The 22,958-nt window shown below is 39.2% G+C and overlaps 2 protein-coding genes across 2 annotated transcripts in view; both read right to left on the reverse strand.

Moving 5' to 3' along the window:
- Window positions 1-611: 611 nt before the first annotated feature.
- On the reverse strand, window positions 612-17,624 carry LOC118405806 (DNA ligase 4-like). The gene is made up of 30 exons (XM_035805573.1): window positions 17,404-17,624; window positions 16,942-17,116; window positions 16,483-16,560; window positions 14,883-14,984; window positions 14,404-14,468; window positions 12,613-12,736; window positions 12,170-12,196; window positions 11,783-11,875; window positions 11,383-11,487; window positions 10,588-10,694; window positions 10,187-10,267; window positions 9,861-9,926; window positions 9,638-9,684; window positions 9,297-9,393; window positions 8,951-9,010; window positions 8,107-8,207; window positions 7,806-7,858; window positions 7,574-7,612; window positions 6,867-6,962; window positions 6,244-6,366; window positions 5,722-5,801; window positions 5,167-5,272; window positions 4,630-4,779; window positions 3,896-4,074; window positions 3,533-3,581; window positions 3,187-3,348; window positions 2,616-2,710; window positions 2,277-2,319; window positions 1,844-1,953; window positions 612-1,391 (listed from the first exon to the last, which is right to left on the reverse strand). Exons 2-30 carry the CDS (start codon window positions 17,098-17,100, stop codon window positions 1,235-1,237), a joined length of 2,754 nt encoding a protein of 917 aa, XP_035661466.1. The 5' UTR covers window positions 17,101-17,116; window positions 17,404-17,624; the 3' UTR covers window positions 612-1,234.
- Window positions 17,625-18,129: 505 nt separating this feature from the next.
- Window positions 18,130-22,958, reverse strand: part of LOC118405807 (alpha-N-acetylneuraminide alpha-2,8-sialyltransferase-like) — a 6,027-nt gene continuing 1,198 nt past the window's right edge. The window contains exons 2-8 of the mRNA XM_035805574.1: window positions 22,580-22,786; window positions 21,792-22,019; window positions 21,250-21,391; window positions 20,686-20,798; window positions 19,860-19,949; window positions 19,415-19,674; window positions 18,130-18,890 (exon numbers count right to left, since the gene is read on the reverse strand). Of these exons, the coding sequence (XP_035661467.1) occupies window positions 18,652-18,890; window positions 19,415-19,674; window positions 19,860-19,949; window positions 20,686-20,798; window positions 21,250-21,391; window positions 21,792-22,019; window positions 22,580-22,764 (1,257 nt within the window). The 5' untranslated portion in view covers window positions 22,765-22,786 and the 3' untranslated portion in view covers window positions 18,130-18,651. The remainder of the gene's footprint in view (window positions 18,891-19,414; window positions 19,675-19,859; window positions 19,950-20,685; window positions 20,799-21,249; window positions 21,392-21,791; window positions 22,020-22,579; window positions 22,787-22,958) is intronic.

Below are 22,958 nucleotides of genomic sequence, written 5' to 3' on the forward strand. Positions count from 1 at the left end.
AGCTCAGTAATGTTATTTGCAGGTGTTTGTGGACTCAAACGTGGTGACTCCGTTATATTCATAGTAGTTTCCTCTAAGTCCATGTATTATCAGCAAACTGACTTTTGGTTAGACCAAAGGACAGGTAATCACGAGAATAAACTGCTTATTCTGTAACCTTTCTTATAGGCGACAATGTATTTTCTGCATGTACGTTTGCTGCACACACTGTGTATGCAATGACCCTTTCAGAGCTGCCAAGGACGTCACGTCAAGCAATCATGGACGTTGTTTTTCTAGGATTGAATTTCTTAGGCATATCAAGCACAGCATAGTTGTGATAATGCACATTCTGGATGAGGTTAGGGTGTCTAGGGTGATAGAGGTAATGTTTTAGATACAAGCACAGTGAAAATAATACTGACAGTGCAAGTACAAATAATCATTAGGCTACGATGATATCAACAACAATGTTACTTCACTAGATTAACAAGGCTTTTATCGAAACTCAATATGTATGAAAGGTGGAGGATTTTGATGATGATAGGTGCAATTGTTACCAGTTACTGCATAACTTGTTTTCCTTTCCTTGTTGGATATCAGAAATATCAGACTGACCAACCTTTTCAATCAGGTTTCAAGGTTTTAATCAGATACATGAGTGTATAATGTTGCATGGTCCCTACAATACAAAATGGGGTAATAACTCAAGTACTGATATGTGTGAAGAATGTATGGTGATATTTCATGCTTTGAGGCGCCAATGATCAAAACTAAAAAATATAAACTGATACAAAAACCTCAATGATTTGGCCATGGCTGCCACAGGCCCATATTGAATACTGTAACACATTCAAGGTTACTGTGCTTATCCTGATATTGTGAACTACTTCACAACCATGTTCAAACAATTGCATAGGGGAACACTTCATAAATGGACTAAAACCAGTTAAGTACATGTACATGTTGTAAGTGCCATAGTCTCTTTAGTTAGACCTGTACATGATCCATGATCCATGTATACAAGTATCCATCTCACAAATATTCATGTATTGTAAGTAGACCAGGATACCAGCACAAAGATATGCTAAATCATCTTCTGTCTCACATTTTCAAACAGTTGTGTTTGTTGTCTGCTGCACATTCAAGCAGGGGGAATCATTGAACAACAAACCCTGAGATAGTAACCAACTTTAAGTCCAACTCAACTCAACAAACTAAGAAAGCTGTATTTGGACATACATTATTGTAAGTGCTATGTAGAGTCTGTGGTGCTGTAAGGTTCGTAGTCCCTCTCTGTCAGCATAGCTCCAGTTTGGATACACTCAGACACCCAGGCTGGTGTCACAAGATGGTGCTTCTTTGTCCTCTGTCTTCTCAGTGCCTTCACTTCATCCAGCCTGCTCAAGTCACTGGACAGGCAGAAACATGCAAACTTTAACACATTCATTCCACTAAATATACAATTTATTCATTCTTTCTTCTGCAATTTACAAAAAAACAATTGTCAACATTTGACGGTTGTTAAGTCAGAAATCTGGCCAAGAACATTTCAAGCATGATACAACCCAATTTATCACCCTCCTACAATTCATGATCCTGTCCTTGTTACTGAAATATGATCCTACCCTACCACCCCTGCTACTACTGCATGATACTGTCCTTGGTACTGAAATATGATCCTACCCTATCACCCGTTTTTTACAGTACATGGTCCTGTCCTTAGCGCTGAAATGTGATCCTATTCTACCACCCATTGCCATATATGGTCCTGTCCTTGGTACTGAAATGTGATCCTACCCTACCGCCCGTTACAGTACACGATCTTGAAATACAATCATGATCTTTGTACAGAAGTTCCTACCTTGTGTGGAACATCACATGAGTGACATCACTGTCCAGGATAGGGCTCACTGTGGCTCCATGGAAACGTGCCTCCAAAGCAACCAGGTCCAAGGGACAGTCTTTGATCCTCTGGAAGTGTAGAAATATCATCTTAACACACAAGCATGGTTCAGAAACCACTTTGGTAGGGAAGAACTGATCAACGTGCTTGGTCAGGGTCTTGTAGGAGCCCTTTGTCTTCTTCTGTACTTTTGTAGACTTCGTGCCAGTTATGTTTGGATATCAATGTGCCAAAGGCTCTGATGTCAGAGTCTTTGAGGGGCTTTACAACACGGGCTTGGGTCTTTTTCTTTGGTTTCGCCATTTTAGCAATTGTTAACATTGCATCTGATTCATGATCAAGTAAGATGTACATGTACCTTAAGTGTTCAATAATGCCAATTCATACTTACAGTTGACTGGTCTCCAATGACATCACAGTTGTCCACATATAATCTGTCAAGGAAAACAGTTGTATACGTTATCATATTGTAACTGCTGTTATTAATTCAGAAGTTCTAATATATTCTAATATGTATGAAATTGGTTCATGACTTGTATTTGTTAATGCACAGTTACTGATGGATTTCATCAAAGTACACTTTGGGTTTGAATGGCTGCTTTTACTATTCAGTAAAATATGCAAAGAAGCTTTTACATCAGATAGTTAGCAATCAAAAAAAAGAAAAGCAAAGCATGGTCTCAAATGTTCTATCTATTCACAAAACAATACAGATTACAGTATTGTTTACCTGCAGAGTCTGAAAAGGCCCAGCGGTGATTCATTTGGGAAGTACTTTTCCTCCATTTCTGCAATGTCTTCACTGGTGACCCTTGAACTTGATTTCTAGCATCATAAATAAAATTCAAGTAAGAATCCGGTTGGTCATGATGAGCTGCCTTCACATTTCAACAGTGAAAAAGAAGGAAATATATCAATGAAGGTTGTATTGACCTCCTTTGCATATCAATTCATAGTTAGGGTATAAAACCTGATGTTCAACAAGATCTCCTTAGTGTCACTAACAAAAGACAGTGGATGCTATCTGAAATGTCTTTTTCCCAAATCCTATCCAGTTGCTTGTGTACAGGTTCAGTCCTACGGTGTGCCATGAACTTACTGCCAAACGGAGACAATGGACAACAAGGACAGCTTTCAAAAACGGACTGATATAGTACTGTTAGCAGGGCCTACATTGCTACCTGTTACCTAAGTTAATCTAAGTGTATGTCCCAGTTATTTTTCAGTTATGTACGTGTCCAGGAACACCTGAGTGTGATTTTAACCCTGGTAAAATAGATAAATGAAATGAAATAACCTACCTCTTCCCCAATCTTTTCAAAGACCTCCTTCATACTTTCCACAGTTGCATCATCAGTGAAGCTGTCTCCATGACGATCAAACTGCAGAGCAAACTGTGCCGCTGTGTCGGGGGACATGTGGATCATGTGGGAGGGCAGCCATGGAAGGCACTGCTTTGCATCCTAAAAAGTATAGAATTAATATTACTTACTAACTTCATGCTTATCATGGCAACCTGCAATTTCACTTAGTATACTCCATACTTAACATTAACATTGCAAAATAGATACAGTATGATAATGGTATTTCAAAGACTGGATATGAATGACAGCTATATATGCACATTTTAGATAATGTATGACATACCCAACATCTCAGTAGCCAGTCAGCCTTGACAACATCGTACTTCCCACCACTGTGGACAAAACAGGAGATGTTTTCAATCATCAGTTACATCATGAAAGACTTATCAATCATTGTCAATACAAGGCATCTACCTAAGCAAAATAGTTCCTCTCACAGTTACAGTACTAGGTCATAATTGTCAATCATGTCTGGAAGTTTGAACACACATGTATTTCTTCAAACTATGACATTTACCAGCAAGACCATTATAAAATCTAAGAACTTCAATTAGGTTGTGACAGTTACCCCACCCAGAAAACAAGCATACTCAAAAGACAGACATCTTCGACAAGGACACAATGTTTAAAAATCCACAAATTGTACCTTATAATGTTGTTGACCCTGACATTGACCTTGTGTGCGAGCACACAGACTGTGTCTGGTCCCGGAGCCTGGACCACTGTGCCTCCATACGCCACCACTTTCCTCTCCAGGTCTGCTTTCCCATGCTCAGGAGGGCCGTTAATGATGCAGAACTCTCTGTCTTCAAATATGGTAGACACCTAATAAAGGAATGAACAATCATAAAACATGAATGACGTTTGCAAAGAATTAAGAGTTGAAATTTTACTCATAAATACAATGAAACATTCTGAGTTAATACTTTACACATGTATCATTAGACAACCTTCTAAACATTCATTGTTGCCATGGTAACTTTAATTCTAACTTTAACATTAACTTTTACAAGCTAACAAATCCATGAAAAGATAAACCCTTTATTTTGTAAAGGAGTGTTGTTTTGCAACCTGTGACTGTAATCATGTATCTAGTAAATATTGTAAATGCAGAAACTTTTGCGGTGGTTTAATGTTTGCAGTGACCGCTTTACCACAAACTTAAAAGCACCGTGTATATTTTTCCACTGCAGTAACAGACTACAGTGCATGGTGCTACCGCAAACTTAAAACCACCACGAAAAGTCCTTTGTCTCGCAACCATGAAATTAAATCCCCGCGAACTTAAATGCATTTACAGTAGTATGTAGTGACTGTACTTAATACTTAATCATAGTTTAAGTATAAAGTAGTTTGGACAAGCTGGAATTGTTCTCAAACCTGCTGCACTTTGGAGGTGTCTGCTGCCTTGAACTGAGGCGCCACTGTGATCGGCTTCTCCACACGGACCACCGTACGACGCTTCTTCTTGGACGGCTCTCCGCTGTCATCTATCCCAGCATGCCTAGAGGCAAGTTTCCCCTCCGCATTCTACAGAAAGATAAGATTAACTGGTTGTGCAAAAGAAAAATTTACTATCCTATGACCTACCTACCTGATGAAATTATTTTTTCGGATGAAACAATTGCAAATACACCAGTTTAGCTCAACTGATTTCAAGGAACAAGAGTGCTAATATGTCAATGCTGGTGACAAAGGAGACATATGCCATGTATAGTACATACAAAGACAATGATGTACATGTACCATAAACAGTGGACCATGGCATAACATCTCGTACTATTGACTGCTACTCTTTCAAGTAGCGTGCATGTCAAATTCATGATTTCCTGGTCCAAAGGCAGGGTAACTAACTAATCACTGGCCTATGCAAGCTATACTTTGCTAGAAGAGCAAATATCAGATATGCCCCTTTACCTTTCTCATGTCATCCAGCTCTTCAAGGGTCATGCAGTCAAACCACTCCTTGTCATCTCGCACCTTCTCCAGACGTGGGAAACGTAGCGTACACCCTGTCTTAAACCTACACAGGTGGGATTGGTTTGTCTTTATATCTGACATCCATGTATACTGTATTTATTTATTTCATTTTATTCAGTGCATATATTTTGGGAGCATCAAGCAAAAAGCACAATTAGCTTAATATATACATATAAAGCCATCTACTCAAAACATAAGCATAAAATAAGTGTAATAAACAATGTCAACATACATAAATAAATACAAAATGGATAACAATTAGAAGAATCTACCATCTACCTGTACAATGAATATAAGTGTGGACACTATACCATGATGGTAATGCATCAATGAAGGTTGGACATCCAGGTAATAAGATATGATAAATACATGTAGAAGTTATTCAAGCAACTGGATAAGATTTTGGAAATTATCAGGTGTTTCTGTCCACATGAAGGTAATGGGAATTTATTAACAAAATGAGAAAAAACTTTTGGAATAAAAGAAACCTACTTGTCACTCTCGATGATCTCTGCTGCTTTAATCTGAACAATAAGTGACTGCTCTGGATCAATCCAGACATCAGGAGCTTCCTGTAAGATATCAAGGAGCATTGACCTTTAACCAACAAGACTGAAGAGTAAAATGATTGGTAACTTGTTCTACAGATAGCTAAAAATATGACACATCACTTTGTGAGTAAATGAAAGGGGTAACCACTGTAAGTAAGAAAGCTTTGTGGTATTATGGCTAACAGAACTTCTTGATTCATACAGTCAAGAACAATGTATATAGTGGTCACAATAAAGCAGAGACTCTTAGAGGTAAGGTAAAAAGGCTTAAGCAGAAAATAGTTGGTAAAAAGCAAGGAACAAAGCTCCTTGGTAAAAAGTTATCATCAATATTGTCACTCATTTGGCTTAGCCAAATGCATCCAACAAAGCTATTTTCCAATAAAGACTACCACATGAATATGACCTTTTGTAGAATTCTTGATATAGAATACACTGTATTTTTGCCCAGTAGTGTACCTACCTTGTACCCAGAGGGAAACATGATGTTGTTTTTTGGTGGCTTCTTCTTATCAAAGACCCTCCAGTGTGGGTGGAGCCGTTGGCCCATCTGGTACAGTTCCTTCAGAGTGTAGCCGGAACCAACCTACAGAGATACATGACATTGTCCAAGTGTTTATCATGGCTTCTGTACTATTCACAGTTAGTATACTATAGGCACACACTGGGATATCATCACAAGTATACATTGGCTTGTCAAATTCAAGACTTGCATGTCTGACCCCAAGCATTGCAATAGACCAATTTGAAAGCAATACGTCCTTGTAGATTACTCAGCAGCCTTTTCCATGATCTGGATTGTCATGTCTGATTAATGACTAGTTCTATCACCTGTGAACTCTACTTCCTGCCACTCCAGCAAGTCTTGCACTTATTTTCCACTCATTTCCTGTCACTCAAACAAACAACAGACACACACCAACCCAAAGAAAATCATACTCCAAAAACATAAACTCTGTACACAATTTCAGTGATGTCCTTCAAAAATGTTCATTCTTGCTAAAAATGTGAGGCTTATATAATTAGAAACAATGTAGTGCTTAACCAAGTTACATTTTATAGGGTGTACAAACGTATCAGTCTCACCCTGCAGAATGTGTGGAAGAGAGCAGGCTTGTCTCCAGGAGTGTTGGACTGGACGGCCACAGCACACAGGAAGTGGGAGATCATGTGACTGCGACGCTGCAAGAAAAATAATCATTTGTATAGTATTGGGCTGAAGAGGCAAATCATCATGGAATCAAGGAAAAATGACAAAAAGTAAAAGGTATTGAAGAGCTTGAAGTAACATCCTATCCTACCGCCCCTGTTACAGAAAATGGTCCTGTCCTTGGTACTGAAATGTGATCCTACCTACCACCACTGTTACAGTAAATGGTCCTGTCTTTAGTGGTGAATATGATCCTATCCTACCACCCTTGTTATTACAGTAAATGGTCCTGTCCTTAGTACTGAAATATGATCCTATCCTACCACCCCTGTTACAGTAAATGGTCCTGTCCTTGGTACTGAAATGTGATCCAACCCTACCACCCCTGTTACAGTAAATGGTCCTGTCCTTAGTGGTAAAATATGATCCTACTCTGTGAATCTGTATAAGATATTCATTCTTTTCTGTAGTTTCAAATTGCAGGTTGAAGATAAGTATTTCAAGTCCTGTCATTTGTATTGACAGTTCATAAACATTTCCATAACCTGACAAGTAAGAAATGAAAAAAAAAAAAAATGCATACAATCTGTAGCTGGCAAATATACACACTGACGTGTTTAGAAGGAAAAAAAGTCAGACTTACCCCTTTACCAAAGTAGCCACCTACAATCACAACATCAACCTGTAAAAGTAAGTCACAAATTCTATCAGTATCACTTAACATACCATAATGATTATAAATCAGATTTTACTTCCTGTAGACAATATATGATAGCCTGGGTACCTGTAGACAACCTATGAAAGCCTGGAAAGGGTGAGTCCAGTAATAATCAGATGGTACCCAGGCTAAACCTACGATAAGACTGTAACATTACCTGGTCCATCAGTCCATCTACATACTCAGGCTTCACCTTCAACCAGCCACTTCCTGTGAAAACACAATCAGATTTCAATGAGAAGTTCTAAATGCAGAAGTTTGATGCCTGGGGCTATCACCTAAAGCTCCCTCATACAAGAGGCTGTCAGCTTTAGAAAGGACAATGTGACTGTTTTCTTGTTGTATGAACCCAGGCTACTGGCTCCACAGAACTTGAATCAGATGTGAAGAGTGGCAGAGTGTGCAGACTTCTACATTGCGTGGACAGTAAAAATTTATAGGTTAGACTCTCTCCCCACCTTTTCTCTTGTCTGGAGCATACTTGGACCCTGGGTACTTGATCACCAGGCCTTCTTCCCTTCTGTCAATGGCTTCATTCAAGGCATCAATAACCTCGGCTCTGGAGGAAAAACAATCAATTACAATGTTGATTCTGATTACATTTCATATTGCAAAATTATCATACAGTGGATTTTGTTGCTACCAAATAAAGGAGAGATATACTGTAAATGCAGAAATGGATTATAGATGGATTAATACTCGCGGTTTTTGCGGTGACCACTTTACCGCAAACTTTAAACCACCGCGAACATTTTTCTACTGTAGTATTACATGACAGTCTATGGTGTTACCGCGAACTTAAAAACCACCGCAAAAAGTTATTTCTGCCGCTACCGCAAAATTAAATCCCCGCAAACTTAAATGCATTTACAGTATCCTCATTAGCTTCAATCATTGATTGCGGTTAGATGTGTAAAGGCTAGCTGTGACAGGTTGTTCAGTGTTCAGTGTGCCTGAAAAGCTGGTGTATCATACCAAAGAGCAGCTATACCGTCTATACAATTACAGATTAGGGCTGACTTTGAATTCACTCATTTTGGCCAAAAATGATTAAACAAAACTAGACAGAATTTATGTAATGATCTCCATTATGACAGAACACTTTGTGTAGAATAAAAATGTAACAGCGAGCAATTTTTTAAAACTTGTAGCAGGAGACCAGTAATATGCAGTACAGGTAACTTGTACAGTAGTCCATGTACACATGGTATCATCTCTTTTTACAAACACATTATCTATTTAATCTGAGCATTTTTACAGTAAGATATTTCCTGTTTGACAACATCATAACTCTCCACTCACTTTGTCCTTGCCTCCTTTCTGTCTCCCAGAAATAAACGCCCCTCGATTGGGGTAAAAAGTCTGAAGGGAAAAAAACACAGCAATTGTTTAAGGCTTTAATTTGTCACAACAACATAAAGTCACACTTGAAAGTTTATATAGGTATTGTATCATAGAAATGTTATTTTGGATTATTATTGTACTAGGCTTTTTTTTGTTATGAGTATGCAGTTTCAGTGGACAATTGATAGTGATAATTCTTTGTTATTTCTTTATTAATCTACATGTATGTCAATTGTTAGTGTGATTTGCTTATCTAAAAGCATGTTGGCTGAAAATATCTAGTGTAACAAATGATAAGACTGACTTATCGAGATAGTCCACCCTCTCTCTCAGAGGGCTGTTGGCAAACTTCTGTCCATTCAGCAGCAGTATATCAAACACACAGTACATGGTCTGGAGGTCTGGAAAACATTGGGACTAAGGTTAGGTTGTTTTAACCATAATAATAGAACAGTGTTGGCTTGTCTGAAGCCAAGTAAAACTTTCCACAGCTGGACATTAAATCTACAGAATGAAAATTACAAAGTAAAGAAATTGACATTTCAAAGTATGAAAAGAAAGCTAGAGTAAACTATTTAATATCTGTTCACAACAAAGTTTCAAAATCACAAATGAGCTTTTCAAATGAAATATTGGTGCCCTTACCACTGTCTTCTGCCATGTTTTTGATGTCAAATTTATCCCCTTTAGACCTGCAAGGACAAATTCAGAAAATCAGACATCAGTATCTTCTGAAAGACATAGTTACATCAAATAAATGACCTTTTACAGTAGCTCAATTTACAATAAAGCCAGTGGCAAAATTATATTACTTTCAACTTTCAAGATCCAGCAAATGCAGTAAACATTTCAAAGGCTTAGTACATACATGATAGACTTGGTTTGAGGGTTGTATCCCACCATCTCTCCATCCAGGATACAGGACTTCACATGACTGTACAGGACAAAATGTGTCAAAACCAGAGGGTATTACTCTCACAAGACAATAAAACCTAATCCCGGGTGGCTATTTGCACAACGGCATATGGAATCAATAATAGTAGCAATGATAATGTTGAAGGTATCACACATTTTGCAGAAAATAGTAAAGGACTCTACTGATATGCTACAATTTCAGAGATCATATCAAAAGCAAAGACTGGGAAAGTCACATAGATCATCAAATAAGATACCTTGGTACAAAACTGCACCTACCTGGCAAAACAGTTGTGTATGTATGGGGTGAGACTACCTTCCAATGGGTGGGCACCAAACTGATGAGTGTAGTCTTTCCCACTGGTTAAGAAATAAGAAAATAAAGGTTGTAGTCTTTCCCACTGGTTAAGAAAAATAAAAAGAGTCCTTCAACTCCTGGACATAAAGTTTAGTCTTTCAATTACATTCAGCATTTAAACTTTCGTAAAAAATAATGCAGTGCCTCACTGAAAAGCAGTGACAGCAATAATGTGCTGAGAAATATAACATGAAATTATCATAAAACAAACCTCATATGATCATATCCAATACAAATTTAGTGACAAACAACTACCTAAAGTTCACACATCACATGTTGAAATTTCCAGATAAGGTCATTGCTTTAAAAACAAAGTACTTACGATCTAGAGAAGTACTTGTAGGTGTCTCCATTCTTGTGTAACAACATCCTCTCACCGTCAAACTTGGTCTCTATGTAGAACATCTCATGGTGCATCTCCTTCTCAACCTGCAACAGAAAGTTACATGTTCTGTGAGTTGGACACCCAAAAGCTAAATTGTTGCTTTTTAAGTATGCAGGACTTCATCACAGAAGATGGGATTACTCTTATATGGTTACATGGTGCAAAGTCTGTTTTAGAGTTCTAAATTTACCATAGACAAACATAGATGTCCTTAGCTTCTGAAAAATAATTTCATCAGGTTATTAGGTTATTAGGTCATATGATAGGGTTTTCTTTTTCACAACCAGTTCTGTATCATCTGTATCTAAATATAGCTTCATTCGGCGTAGCACACCAGCTTTGCAGGCACATGGCGCGGCAGCAGCTGGTTATATTACACCAAACGACCCGGTTAATATCATTACCTGCTAATGTTTTGATGCCTATCAGGTAACTTCATCAGAGCTTCTAACTGGAGTGATGCTTTATGCTGCTTTATGTAACCAATGTAAGTGGCGCTTTTGCGACCAGAACATAATTCCAAATGTTGCTCGCTCAGTTTACTAATCCTTGGTATCCGTTAACATTTCCTTATAAAATCACTGCGATTCCTTGGACATCAGGGATGAAATCCCAACATACATGTACCATATGTGGTATTACAATCTATAACATTACAAAAAGACTCCATAGTTACATGTGTGTCCAGATTAGTTTGGGATTATTAAATGATGATCTGGACTGATAGCTCACCCCATCCAGTGGTATCCTCTGCCCCAGCATGGGTTTGAATGGAGAGAACAGACTGATGGCTATCTCATTCAGCCGGACACGCGGGTCACACAGGTCTGTGCACACCTGGGATAGACGGGAAAGAAAGTATGTTACAGAGAAAGAATATATGTTGCAGAGAAGAGGATGGTTAACACACACACAAACATGCCTGTCCTTGGTGCTGAAATCACACACACACACACACCACAAACACAGTGTCACATACTATAGACCAACACAATTCCAACGTCACTTCAAACCAGCAACTTTTACTTTTGAAAATTACTTAAGATATGATATCAATGATATCAAATTGCATGCAATACGATAATCCAGGGCTGTATAAAAATAAACAACAGCTTTAGCCCATCTCCCTGACCTTGGCCAGACTGTTGGTGACATTGAAGAGGTCCTCTGCATCAGGGTGGAAAACTGCAAACACTCCGGCCTGGTTCATTCCCATCTTTAACTCCTGCAGGAAAAACACAAACACAAACAAACACATAAAACTACAGCCTCTTATTCGAGATTCTTTGTAATTCAATACATGATTAACAGGATGTACTACTGTTTTTGGTGTGTCCCTGTTTATGCAGTTTTATATTTTCATATGCTAGTCACACTCATGTAATGTTGATCAAAACCTTATTTGCATAACTAATAAATTACAATTAAACAAAATGTAGAAGAAACTCTCTTCCATGTCTGCATGATTATGAAATCTTCAAACCTTAGTTAAGAAAGTTTTGAAGAAAGTGATGCTTACCTTCATAATCATCCTTATCAGCCATTTCTGAAGTAAAAAGATGAATCAAAGTAATTATGAGACATATAGATATACATTTTACAAATCACTCATGTCTTTATACAACAGAAGTAACACTATTTAGTTCTTAAAATACATCTAGCAAAATTGACAAAACTTAATGACTGCAATTTGTATTCCCTTGAAACAGAATTGATTTAGATTTGTGAGTAATCTCAAGTAGCACAACCTAACAAATACTGAACTAAGACTACTCTTTAATCTGAACATAAAAGAATCATTATATCAGACACTGGACAACACTCGATATAACCACTGCTGAATTAAATTATCAAATCTTTGTTTACATACTGTGCACTTTAACAGATCTGAGTATGGTAAAACAACATAGCTTAGTCACTGGCATCAAACACAACATAACGATCCAAGTATAGCAAGACCACCTGTTCCATGGCTGATGTACTCCTGAGAAGTTTCAGGATACTCTTCCTCACTTCCTCTTTGTTCTTGGCGGCATTGTTGGTTGCTATGGAGTCTAGGAGGTCGTTCACCTCCTGAATTGTCAAACTGTAGAAGCAGGAAACGAGACATAAGAGATTTCTTTTTCACAACCAGTTTTTTCTCACCTGCTGGTTGTGAAAAAGAAAACTCTTATGTCTTATGTTCTGACAACCTGATGAAATTATTTTCGGATGTAGAAGCAGGATATAGAGGATACGTCAATGAAGGTTAGACATCCAGGTAATACGATATGCCAAATAGCAATTATTCAACCAGCTGGATATGATTTTGGAAATAGTCAGACATTTCAGATAACATCCGTTATCTTTCGGCAGTGACACTGAAGAGATCTTGTTGGAGAGCTTGTTGGAAACAAAGGCAAGACAAGTTAAGATGAACTTGATGCAAATAAGTTAATTGTCTCCTGTTGTTTGTATTGAATATCAGAGTATTTATCATATTCTACACAAAATGTATATACATACTGTAAGTTCATTTATGTTCGCGAGCACTTAATTTCGCGAGTTTGAGCAAATCGGGAGTTCGCGAGATCTTTGAGTTCGCGAGCGCGTGTTTCAATTATTTTTCAAAAGTTACGTTACGATCATGTAGCGAGTGCCCCCCCCCCTCGCACCCACACCGCAACACTAGTCATGCCGTCAAAGGCGGCATTTACGCCAAACAGTTCATAGTTCCCTTTTAAACAATGTCTAAAGTTGGTGTACTCAATAAAAAATGTGTTTCTACCGAGCCACTGTCTCATTGTTGAGCTCATTTCGGCCGTGATTTGACGACAGCGCACGGAACGCAACAGGGTCAATGACCTCTGTTATGTCGCAATCACATTTGCCGCATAGGCTGATGGGATACCCACGCCAAGCCAAGCGACGCGGGCGCCATTTTGAAATTTTTTCAGCGTGAAAGACGGCGCTAAGTTTTAAACTTTCAGCATAATTTGTGGACACAAGTTGTACACAAGAAGGTGAAGAGTTTATCTCTCCCATATTTACAGTAGTTCTAACTCAGAATTATGAAACGGACGTCTTATTTTCGGCATGTAAGCGGAATTGTGTTTGTCACATTTCTTAGTCATGAAAAACATTCCCCGGCTGTCATTGTTGTAAACCTGCTGCAATTCCATAGCCTTCCTTGTATTTGTACCAGTACTACTCAGTTTTATTTTTTTGTTTCGTTCGTACCTTGTAGAAATCTAGTAAAACTAGGACAATGTACTATTAAAGTAAATTGTTATCGCAGCCATGTCACGGCGTGTACGTACTAGTAAACAAAGCCGACATGTTTCTTTTTTCTTCGTTCGCCAGTGGCACATTTCTATACAACAATGACTCCATGTATCGTATATGTGTTGAATTAACTTTTATTTCGGTTTGAAAAGAATAAATGATCTGTTATCAGTTGAGTCTTGTCATTGGTATAAGTTGCTATTATAGTAAACACGTAGTTGAGACTGGATCATTTGGACGGAAGGTGTGGGGAGGGGGACGATGTTGAACATGCATGTTCGCGAGTAGATGACTTCGCGAAAAGAAGGTCTCAGCGAAATACGCGAACTTAAAAATCTCGCGAACTTAAATGGACTTACAGTATATCATACTTATATTCAAGGTATGCGACTTAAAAGCCAAAAGATTTCATGATATGTAATTACACCTGTCTGATAAAATCGTCCGACAGAAGGACTTTTTTTACATTCTACAGCTGTAATTTCTTACCTGCCCTTCTCTGGACACCTGTTCTTTAGCACAAAGTATGCCACAGCTGCAAAATCACCTGCTTCCTGGAGGAACGTGAGAAGCTCCTTTTACTGAGTGTGAAACAGCTTCTAATGATACACATACATATAACATTCCAACTCATCCACATGTACAATAGCAAGGCTCACTGTAACAGTTGTACTGGCCATTTTATAGTACATCATTTTTTAGTACAGTAAGGTGTTTCAGTATTAGTATTAGTACAAATGTAGTTTGAAAGTTTTAAAAAAGTATGCAAAGACAAAGATGTCAAAAATCATTTTAAAGCTTCCCAAAATTGTTTCTAAGTTTTGAAAAATATGAAAAAGAACACAGAAATAAAGATGTCAAAAATCATCTACAATCCTCACAAAATTGTAGTTAGACAGTTTTGCTCTAATATTCTTGCATGTAACTGTTATAGTAATATTTCTAATATGGAACAAGTGATGACCTACCCCTTTAGCATGTGAGGGTGCCCTGTACTTCAGCAGTTTCAATGCATCTGGGCTGTCTTTGGCTAAACCCAGGATCTCAATGTAGTATTTAGCGAGGGTAAACTGTAAAGCACAAGACATTTTATCAACACAATAATGTTGTGTACAGTTTCAGTCACACATAGAAGTAAAGAGCAAGAGGTATGAAATACCTACACAAGAGTTTGAAGGAATATTCTGTTTCATTTTGTTCTGACATCAATGATAACAAGTTTTTATATTCACATTCTCAGAGTACTGGTAATACATACCAGCGGTATGCCTAAACACCGCAAACGAGTGCAAACCAGCGCAAACCAGCGCAAACGAGTCTATTATGCAGTATTCACGGGACAATGGCCTTGTTTGACGCTCTAAATACACTATAAGCACATTGTCTGTGCGATATTTAATAAAAAACACGGCAAATTATAAGTATTTACCCCTTTTTTTAATAGTTATTCCGCTTGTTTCAAGTTCGAAGGGATTTCTGGCCGCCATCTTGGATCTTCCGTGTTAGGGGTCTGGATGGGAAAATTGCACTTTGGCACTATCTTTTGAGTCAAAAGTGAATGAGGTTATCTTCAAAATTAGGGAGATGAAGAGCGATAGCTCTGATGACGTAGCCGCGGTTTTTGACATTTTTTAGCTAGGGTTATGGGTTGCGAGACCGAGCGCGAAGCGCGAGTGTCGAGTCAACCCTAACCCTAGCTAAAAAATGTCAAAAATCCGCGGCGGCATGCCCGGCTCCAGCCCCCCGTGAAAGCGAGTGTTAGCCGTACGCGTAGACGAGTGATGGGCATTGGAATCATGCCACCGTGGATTTTTGACATGTTATAGCTGTCAAAAGCGCCTGCGCCAAGCCATGAAGGTACCTTCTAAGTAAATAAGGTACCCACAATTTCCCCATCTAGACCCCTAACACGGATGATCCAAGATGGCGGCCAGAAATCCTTTCGAACTTGAAACAAGCGGAATAACTAAAAAAAAAAAAAAAACTGGTAAAAACTTATAATTTGCCGTGTTTTTTAATCTCTCATTGCACAGACAGTGTATTTTAGAGCGTTAAACAAGGCCATTGTCCCATGAATACTGCATAATAGACCCGTTTGCGCTGGTTTGCGCTGGTTTGCGCTGGTTTGCGGTATTTAGTCAAACCCCATACCAGTACTACTCAGTAACTTATCCCACAGTGATAACAGTATTTATGCCATACATTGTACCTCACCAGTGATAATCTTCAACATGGGATTTTACTGTTATCACATGGGCTTCCACATGACAATTTGGATGCACTTTTGTACTCTAAGGGCGGATGTCGCTCAGTGAGGTCAAAGGTCGCTTCCTACAGAGAAATTCCCCACGATTGCTCTACTAGCAATCCTAACATGAAGATGCCAAATTTCCTCAACTTCTAGCACATTCCATACTAAAATTTGCATCATTTTGGGTGGGTATGATATAGATAAAACACATTACACATTGTATTCTGCATCACCCTCGGTCCCAGCCCTCCAAGTCCAACTGTAACATGTACTTTGGGTGATAGGAAATACTCTGTGTTGTATTGTATATCTATTACCTCTTTGATACCATAAGCAATTCTCTCCCTCTCACACTGTGGCAGGATGAGTCTCATGGCAGGGTAGAAGGAATCCTCCTGGATAGACACAAGACAGTTAGATCATCTAGACAGTCAAACTTGAGCTCTCTAGCTGGTAACATTACATGTATTGTGTACTTATACACAACTGTACTAGTAGTAGTATCCAGTATCTTATCATACTGCTGCTGGGGTCCCTGACACAGCGGTAGGCAGCAGTCTGAGCTAGTCCTCACACCGTGCTTCCATGCGGCTCTGTCCAGCAAGTTCACCCGTTAGACATAAGTTACACATAAGTTTGGTAGTCTCTACCAGACTCGGAAGTCAAAGATTTTGTAGTACTCTGACAAGTTCCAGCTGACCTAAATAGAGTGTGGAACTACGTGCAGCATATGTAAACGTTAAGTATAACAGTATAAGAGTACCAGTAGAACCTACTGTGTTTGGATCATCCTTGTGTACGGAGTTGTGGAACTCCCTCCACTTGTCTAGGAACTCCTTGAAGACTTTCTTCTTGTTGTCCTTCCCCTTTGCCCTGTCCACTCCCTCCAGCATAGCACACAGGTGGCTAAATGGCACTGTAGCTGCCACCGCCATCGTAGGGGATCAGTGGCTGAAATGTTGGATTCAGTTTTATAATGTCACTGAACTGAACTAATATCTAATCAGAACTTATGGAGGGTAACTTAACATTCTAACACAACGCAACTTTACTCTAACATCATGTCAGTATTGAATAGCCCCGGACTAAATGAACTTTCAGTAACTGTTTAATAGTGTTACGCTGTGCAAGCCTTGGACTGTGTTTACAAAATTATAACGTTACTTCCGCATTCGACCTTTACGGTGTGTATATACTCAACGGGGCAACAACGAACACGCTAACAAATTCTAACATACCTTAAGACTGTTAGTGCTTGATGTCTTTGGTAGAATATCCAGTAATCTTACGAATAGGTCAGAAAAGCAGAAAATTCAAGTTGAAACACGCCCCAAAACTCAGCATTTCGTCCTACCAAGATGTGTGCCGCAAGATGGCCAGCGGATTTTACGACAGTCAACGTTATAATCTTTCTCTGCCTATCGTTCATTCATGTTGATGTTGTAACAGAGCAAATTCCTTGTACAAGGACGTTACGGTAGAAATAAGCTATCAAAAGTCACCTACTGACCTAAAGTTTAGCCTAATTTGTGACGATGCAGGGTAGTAACGACAGTAACGGGACATTAAACGTAAATCGGCACACTGCGTTGGACCAATACACTTTTACTGGGGGGTGTTGAAGACATTGCTTGATTATTCGCGCCCCTGGCGACTATTGAAAGTACAGTCTGTATTGAAATATTCATGATCTTGGAGACTATCGAAAATCATTGTCAGTTTTTATTCCTTTGGCGAACAAGTTTGTTATGATCTTAAAGTTTCAAACCCCTCCCCTATTTCAAAGGGCTGATCTTTTTGGTATGCAGATAGCCTAAGTGATGCTCACATTAATACTCATGATATAGATAAATAGTTAATTTGCATAATTATGAGGAAATGTCATAAATCTAGCGTTAATGCATTCCAGGATAGGACTCTCAAACTTGTCACATATGTAATTGAAAAAGAGATGAATGTAGATAGATATCAATTCAATAAGTTTACATGTCATTTCTCTGTTGAAGTCATATGTTTCATGCATTCTGTTAGCTACCAGTAAGTCTAAAAGTTATGTCGCTATAAAGAGATACTACAAGAGCTCATAGAGTATGTATACGTTAATCATAAACCTAAACTTATATGTATATAATCTCGAGTGACAACAAATGCAATGCATATGCTTTAATTTGTAACTCGCAACAAAGTTTGCTTTGAAATATGCCCCTACATTTACTGTTATAAATAAATCATTACGCAGACGTTTTCCCTTGAGAATTCTGGCCTTACTGCGTTTGACACATATTGACATCGATTAAAAGCGTTGTCCATGTGCTTTATTAAAATCATCTTTTAGTAAATATGATTCACATAGGTCATTATATATATATATATCATATCCTTTAGGCAAACGGTCGTTAGAGATACCTTCTTTCTGAGTATATATTGCAATGTATAGTTAGTATTTTTGTTTGTTTGTTCGTCAAGTTAGTGTGTCCTATTCACTCCTATGACGAACACCTGTCAGTTGTCATGTGTATGACACCACGGTCGTGCAGGCCTCGCAGCACCGCGTACTCCTCCGGGATGGCGTGTTGACGGATTTTCACGTGTCGGGCGGACATGGTGACGTTATCGTAGTAGTGGTGCGTCAGTACCCGCCCCTGTCTATCCTGGTCGAAAGGCCAGAACCCATACAGCCGGGTCTTCCTGCACATACTCAGGGCGGTGCCTGCTAGATACAGACCTTGGAACGAAAAAATGGACAATGTGAGAGAGCAGCTTTTTCAGAGATGAAACATTTATACACATTTTTGTTGAAGAAATGGGATCAATTAGCAAGGAGACATGTGGATGGCACGTGGCTTATTGTATACAAGAACATACCAATTAAAAATACTTTTACATCACGAGCAGTGAACGAGAAAATTGACATCTTCTGCAGCTTTTCTTTTCGACAGTTGCAAATTTTTTTCACACAAATATTTGTCTGAAGACCTGGGATCAGCAAGGAGACACGTGGATGACACGTGGCTCATCGTATACAAAATAAGCTGATTATACCAAATACGTGTACCGTGACTAGACACTGTTTTGCAATGCTTTACTGAGTACACAATGATTATCAGGAGCGAAACATTATCAGTTCTACATCGTAGGTTGAAAATATTTTGCAGACCGCAAGAAAGTGCTGAACGCAAAACCTGGAGTTTAACATGGTGTTTCTTCATTCACCTGTCTGTAGTTTTTAGAATGAAAAAAAATCTTTACCTGAAGTTAATCTTCTCTCCGTGATATTGTACTTCTTTTTCCAGAACTTCGTGGCCAAGTCGAGATGTTGGGGATGTCCAAATATCATACTTGCGTTGGTAGTTTTGCCCTTGGCGCTCTGTACAGTTTCGTAGCCGGAAAAGGACAACTTTGTTACCCTCTGGTACGTAAACGCGCTTATGAGCAAGTATGCGCCCTGATAGTACCACGTGTAGTTTATAAACGCTTCTTTGTCAGCTTTTGATCGAAGACTGTTGAACCTGGAAAAAAAATAAGGTAGCACGGCTGTTAACAACGCCATGTACATACTTTCACAACTTCAATTTTAACTGCACGCCATTTATATATGGTAAGTTAATATAAGATGCAATTAGATGAATAAATAAGTACTTTTTTCTACTGCAGCCTTCTTGAATTACTAGACCGGACAGGAACTTTTACTTACCTTCCTTTTAAAATTGATGGATTCACTGAGACTAAATTCGTTTTCTTCCCCACATCTTCTGTGTAGTTCTTCATCTGTGGCAGATTCATCCTGAAGTTTAAAAGCAAGAAGCAAAAGTTAAAGTTTATAGTGCGCACGAGCAAGGTTGATTAGAGTATACTAGTAGTTAGTCCTCGATCACTCATAGTGAGCAATTGGGCTGGTCTCAATCATGATGTTTCTGACCTAGGGCGAAGAGATGCTGTTACAATTACAATCGTGTAACCCGTAACCTTGAGTGGCCTTCAGGTCTTGTAACGTGGTGACCATTATTAAGTAAAAAAAAGAAGAAGAAAAAAGAGTCTCTAGCTAGTACTAGTAATTGGTATGTAGCCTAGATGCTATATCATATCAAGTTTACGTCGGGCCCCATTCTCCTCCCCCATAAAGTACCAAGTGCAGTCAAGTCTACTGCACGATTCATTTTCCCATTTTGGTACTTTCTCGTCATGCTCACAATTCCGGGAGGGAATAAAATCTTCTCCCTTTTTTTCAAAATAAGGTGAAAATTAATCCATAAAAGTAGCTTGCTGTGGTATCTCACCACAGTGGTATCTCACTACACTTGGGGCACCGGTGCGGCACTACGGGGTTCGGAAGATAACGAAATTACAAGAGAAAGAAAAGAATTTTCTTACATTTTGTGTATTTCGTTGTCTTCTAAGTCATGCTTTTGCGTATTACGCAATATCTAAATTATAGAAAAAATGACGAAAATTAACACAACAGTGCCGCACCGAACGAACCCCGCACAGGTGCCCAAAGTGCAGTGAGATACCACCCTTACCTGATGACGAAGTCCGCAGAGTCTATCTTCCTGCCGCAGCCACTATTCAACAGGATCCCACCGTTCCCAACCACGCTGCACGTCCCGTACTTCTTGTAGCCAAACAGCAGGTCCTAACGTTAGAGAGTATCGATCAGACTATGAGGGGTGATCAATACGTTCTCGCTTCACCCAGAAAAAAAAGTACAGAACTCAATGTTTAAAAGCATAGATGTAAAAGTGTACGGTCTTGTATGAATGTGTACCAAAATTCAAATTATTGTGATCATTACGTTCCAGGCGACACCCAGTAATGGTAAGAGAGGAGCAAAAACATGGACAACTGATTTCAAAAAGACGTTGCCAGGAAAGTACTGACTGCAATGATTTGAATTCGGAGGACAATGATAAAAGGCTTCATACTACGAAGTTGTGCACCGAAATTCGAGACGTGCTTATCATTTCTGAGTGAGGCCGAGAACTTAGTCATCAATCCTTGTACATCTAAGAAAATGTAAACATTATCATTAACTGTCTATGAAGACGTCTTCTCACCTTGTGGCAAGTACATCAATTCATACTCACCCTGGGTAACCAACTGTAAAAGTCTTTGGTGATGTTGAAGTATCCAGTTCCTGCCTGATACTTCACGGAACCGTTCAGCTGGACGTTTGTCTGGGTCATGACGAATAAGTTTTGTGTCATTGTTGCCACTTCCAGCTCAGCCCTGTCGAAAAACGTGCACAATAAAACGGGCTTATTCAAGAACAAAACAAAAACTATCCTGGAGTCCAGCCTTGTGCTTTTAGTCACCAGCTGAAAGATCCGCTTCCGTCTTTCGAGGATCTAGGAGCGACTAAAAGTCCAACAAAGCTGGGGTCCAAGCTAAGCAAAAGACAAATGCATGTTTGCTGGGGTGTTCGGACGCAGTTATGAAATACATAATTGATTTTTATTGCACCACGATCCACTTCATGCGTCATAAATATCTAAAGGATTTTTTTTGCTAATTCATGGCCAGTTGACCATAGCTATGCCAATTGCAATGGATGTTGTACAGACATAAAGCAAATAAATTCAAATGTGAGACAGACAGACAATGAATATATGATATTATATGTTGTTACCTGAACCGATTTGCTGCCGTAACGTTGAAAGACCATGGGGCTTGCGGATGTTCGGTAGAAACAGCTTTAGGGAGTAAAGAGTGTGTCGGTAAGGTCCCAGTCCTATCTGTCTTCTTGTTTCCCGTCTCAGACGTTTCTATGTTAACGCTGTTCTTCAGTGTAACTCCAAGTATCTCTCCTATCTTTCGTAAAATGGCTTGTTCATCCATGCTGCTGTTTTGACTTCTCCTGTCAAAGGTAAACCATAACTCGTGTTGGATTATAGAGGCTTCACACTGAAACCAAATCAGCAGGAATCAAGCAGAATCAGCCGGAATGAATAATTTGCAGAATTTTCGCGCCACATTCGGGTGGGAATTCCAAATGGACCTTCACAAAAGGCATGCCGGAATGTCGTACATTCCTGGGTATTCGTAGTACAATCTATACATTCTCACTGCATTCCAGATACTTATGCCCATTCTTGTGGCCATATTCTAGCAGAATTTCCGTTTCGTGCTTGCCGTTTCGATTAAAATTGAATGATGTTGGAATGCTGTAGAATGCGGTTATGCTGCAGTTAGAATACACTTTGAATGCCATTCGATATTTCTCCAATTCAAAAGCACCTCGAAAGTTTTGAGCATGACAAAGACTTTCGGGCCAGCCACTAGAGCGGGCACAAATATCTGGAACACAGTGAGAATGTCTAGAATACACTACGAATACCCACATACAAAGAATCTTCAGTCTGACGGCATTCCGGCTCATTCTTGCTCTCGTGTGAGTCTGTAACGTGTTTACGATACCTGCTTGATTCTTGCCCCGATACTTGCCAGGCTGTGGTCCTCTCGCTAAGTCCAGATCCCCCATTTCGTCCCTTGATGTGGAACCAGCGGATGTCATGCTCTACCGATACCCTTATGACAAGAATGACGTTCACCGAAACGGAAACTGTCAGAGCCAGGACGTACAGAATTACGCGTCTGTCCATAGCCCAACTGAATGCCTGGAGCCTGGAATCAAGGATAAAAGTTCCTTACTGTTCAAAATAGAAAAGAGTGGACCGTTGTCCATAACATAACATACTTTTGCTGGCCGCTTCTTTTTTTTAGAAGGTCGCTTGTGTCGTAGTCGTCTACGGACCGGCAGCACAAACGACCCAGTATCAAAAGAAATGGCCAGCAA

The sequence above is a fragment of the Branchiostoma floridae genome, chromosome 18, assembly GCF_000003815.2.
Source record: "Branchiostoma floridae strain S238N-H82 chromosome 18, Bfl_VNyyK, whole genome shotgun sequence".
Taxonomy (NCBI): domain Eukaryota; kingdom Metazoa; phylum Chordata; class Leptocardii; order Amphioxiformes; family Branchiostomatidae; genus Branchiostoma; species Branchiostoma floridae.